Raw genomic sequence first — 3,390 nt, forward strand, 5'->3', positions numbered from 1 at the left:
GCCGTGCGCGTCGGCAGCGTCAGCGCGTGGCTCTCGCCAGTGCGCCTCGCGCTGCTGCTGCGCCTGCAGGCGCACGCCGAGGCGCAGGCCGCCGCGCTGGCGGCCGAGGCCGCCGCCGCCGCCACGCTGGCCGTCCCGCCGGGCGCGCCCGGGGAGGCGGTCCCGTTGAGCGTCGCGCTGTTCGGAACCGGTGACGATTACGCCTTGGACTTGGAGGCGGACGTGTCCAAGGTTGCGGTCCTGTGCAGCAGCGACGAGGAAGAGCCTGGCGCCCCGCCAGGCGCGCGTGCCGCACTGGCCCACGCTGCGCCGGGCGTGCCTGTGTTCGAAGCTGCCCTCTCCCCGCTGCGCGTCCAGCTCAGCACCGACGGCGGCAGCAGCGGCGGCGAGGGGCAGCAATTGGAGCTGCAGCTGCAGGGTAGCTTCCTCCTGGACGTGTACAGCGTGGAGAAGCTGGGTTGGGAGCCGGCGGTGGAGCCGTGGGCGTTCCAGGTGCGCTGGGATGGGCCATGGTGGGCGGACGCACACGAGCGAGCACGGCCTGCCAGGTTTTGCCCTGCCGCCTGCCTCGCGCGTACCTGCTGCGGGTGTTCGTTGTTGTTGGATGGGTGTCACGCTCAAAAGGCTAAGCGACGGGGGTCCAAACAGCGATCCTCCCATAGGCTTCCGCCCGCCACGCTCTCTTTTTATCTCTCTGCCAGTCAACCGAACCCACAGCTGCCGCTCGCCCGCCGCTGCCCGGGCCCACCGCCCCCTTTGCAGGCGTCCCTCTCCCAGGACGCCCCCGCGCCCGGCGGCGCCCCTGCCACCCGCCTCAGCCTTTCGTCCCAGGATCTGCTGCAGTTGACTGTCTGCCCCAGCGCCATCCTGGCGGCAGCCGAGGTGCGGCTCATGGCCAACGAGGCGGCGCGCGCCGCGGCCGGCGCCGCTGCCGCCGCCCTGCTCGAAGGCTTCTCGACTGCTGGCGGCGCCGAGGCCGCCGCCGGCGACGCGCCAGCGGGCGCGCGCGGCGGCGGCTGCTGGCTGGTGAACGAGACCGGCGCAGTGCTTTCTTTTGTTGTAATGGATGCGGCTGCGACGCCCGCGGCCGCCGCTGCGCGGCTGGCGGCGGGCGGCAGCGCGGCCGGCGTCGCCGGCGCGCGGCGCGCGGTTCCGCTGCAGGTGTGGGACCCGGCCGCCGCCTGCTTCGGCGGCAGGTGGGTTGAGCGCCCCAATGGGGGCGGCGGCGGCGGCGTGAGCTCAGCGGCGCACACTTCGAGCCACACGTTCCCGGGATTTGGCGCTGGCGGCGGCTTGCAGCTGTTCCTGCAGCTGCAAGGGCAGCGGGGCGTGTTCGGGCCGGTGTCGCTGCGGCGGCACGGCACCAGCCTGCACGTGCTGCAGGGGGCGGAGGGCGGCGGCAGCTTGAGGTGGGCCGCATGGGGTGACTGGGCGCAGCCGCACCCACACCCCCACCCTAACCCCTGGACCCTTGATCCATCCCCGCTTCGCCGGTCCCCTGGGTTGCCGGCCTGTGTTTACGCGGGATTGGTGCTTTTTGCATCCACATCAAACCCTGAGGCTTCCCCCGTCCGCCTGAGCCCCTTGCCACCCTGCCCGCGTCCCTGCCCCTCTGCCACCCCAACCCTCACTTCCCCGCAGGCCTCCAACCCTGGTCTGCGACGTGCAGCCTTACAAATACGGATCCCTGCTGCTGTCTGTACACTCATGCGTCCAGGTGTCTAACGACACCGGCGTGCCCCTGCAAATCGGCGCCCTGTCCCTGCCCGCCCTGGAGCCGCAGCCCATTGCGCTGCTCACGCCCGGCGCGGTGTCATGGCTGCCCCTGCACCTGGCGACGGCCGCGGCCCCCGCCCTCTGCCTGCGGCCGGCGCCGCTCGGCAGCGGCGGCAGGGGGCATGGCAGCGGCGCCGACCTCCAGCAGCAAGAGTATGACGGGCCAGCTTTGCAGCAACAGCAGCAGCAGCAGCAGCAGCAGCAGCAGCAGCAGCAGCAGCAGCAGCAGCAGCAGCAGGAACTGTACGGCTGGTCTCGCGCTATCGACGTGCCGTCCCTGCTGCTGCCGGCCGCTGACGCCGTCGGCAACCGCGCCGCGTTTTGGTACTGCCCGCCGACCGCACCGCAGCAGCGGCCGCTGGCCCGCACCGTCCTGTTCCCGCCCGCAGGCGCCACCCTCGGCGGCCCCACCGCGGGCGGCGCCGGCGCGGCTAGCCACAACAGCAGCTATGCTGAGCTGCATCACTACTTTTTAGACGCATCTGGGCAGCCGCACCACCATCAGTTGCAGCACCTCGCGCCGGCGCCGTTCAGCATGCGGCGCGCGCGCGGTGCGGGCCACGGCAGCACCGGCGCCTTCAGTGCAAGCAGCCAGCTCACCGGCAGCGACGCGGGCGGCTCGCAGCCCGCGACGCCGCAGCACCGCGCCGGGCGCGCCGGGGCGCCGCTGCTGGTGTGTGTTGCCGCCGCGCCGCTAGAGGCAAGCGCTGACGCAGCGGCATCGCTGGGCCCCGCCGCCGGGTGCGACGGCTCCCTGCATGCGGCGGTGCCACAGCCCGCGTGGCTCAGAGATGGCCCGCCCAGCGCGCTGACGCCGGGTGCCGGCCGCACGCGCGGCGCCCCGCCCGGCCGGGCGTCCTCGCAGCCGCTGTGCGCGCTGTGGCGCCTGCGCGTCTCGCCGCCGGTCGTGCTGACCAACCAGCTGCCGGTGCCGCTGACCGTCGCCCTCGGCGCCGGCGGCGGCGGCGGCCGCGCGGGCGGCGCGCCGCACGCGGGCGGCGGCGAGGCGCGGATCACCGAGGCGACGATTCAGCCCGGCCAGCAGCTGCGGCTGTACGATCTCGAGCCGCATCTCTACCAGAGGCTGCAGATCCGACCGCTCGGCTTCCACCCGACGCCTTGGATCTCGCTGCCTGGCGCTGGGGCCGCCGCGCTTCAAGGGCCGTCCAACGAGCCGCCCGGCGGCGGCGGCGCCGGCGGCGACGAGCGGGAGGGGTCTCGCGGCGTGGTGGTCGCGCCGACGGCGCTCGACCAGCCGTCCGAGGTGCTGCAGGTGTCATGGTCGGGCGCGGCGCCCGGCGGGACGCTGAGCGTGCGCGTCAGCTGCGGGCTGTGGGTGTTCAACCGCACCGGCATGCCGATCGGCCTCCGCCAGCTGTCGGGCATTGTCGTGCCGCCGCAGCAGCAGCAGCAGCAGCAGGAGCACGAGCAGCAGCAGCAGCAGCAGCAGCAGCAGCAGCAGCAGCAGCAGCAGCAGCAGCAGCAGCCGACGCACCCGCCAACCCCCGGCAGCGCCGCGACGCCGCACGTCTTGCCGGGCGGCGCGACGCCCGGCGCGGCGCTGGGCTCGCCAGCCGGCGCGCAGGGCGCCGGCGCGGCCGCGCCGCTGCTCCC

At 74.2% G+C, this 3,390-nt stretch overlaps 1 protein-coding gene across 1 annotated transcript in view; it reads left to right on the forward strand.

Annotated features, from left to right (window-relative positions):
* Positions 1–3,086, forward strand: part of MNEG_12071 (hypothetical protein) — a gene marked incomplete at both ends in the record, with an annotated part of 7,147 nt that extends 4,061 nt beyond the window's left edge. Inside the window, 4 exons of the mRNA XM_014039457.1 lie at positions 70–492; positions 763–1,409; positions 1,642–2,991; positions 3,050–3,086. Coding sequence (XP_013894911.1) covers positions 70–492; positions 763–1,409; positions 1,642–2,991; positions 3,050–3,086 — 2,457 coding nt within the window. The remainder of the gene's footprint in view (positions 1–69; positions 493–762; positions 1,410–1,641; positions 2,992–3,049) is intronic.
* Positions 3,087–3,390: the final 304 nt, after the last annotated feature.

Source organism: Monoraphidium neglectum, assembly GCF_000611645.1.
Source record: "Monoraphidium neglectum strain SAG 48.87 unplaced genomic scaffold scaffold03047, whole genome shotgun sequence".
NCBI classification, from domain to species: Eukaryota; Viridiplantae; Chlorophyta; class Chlorophyceae; order Sphaeropleales; family Selenastraceae; genus Monoraphidium; species Monoraphidium neglectum.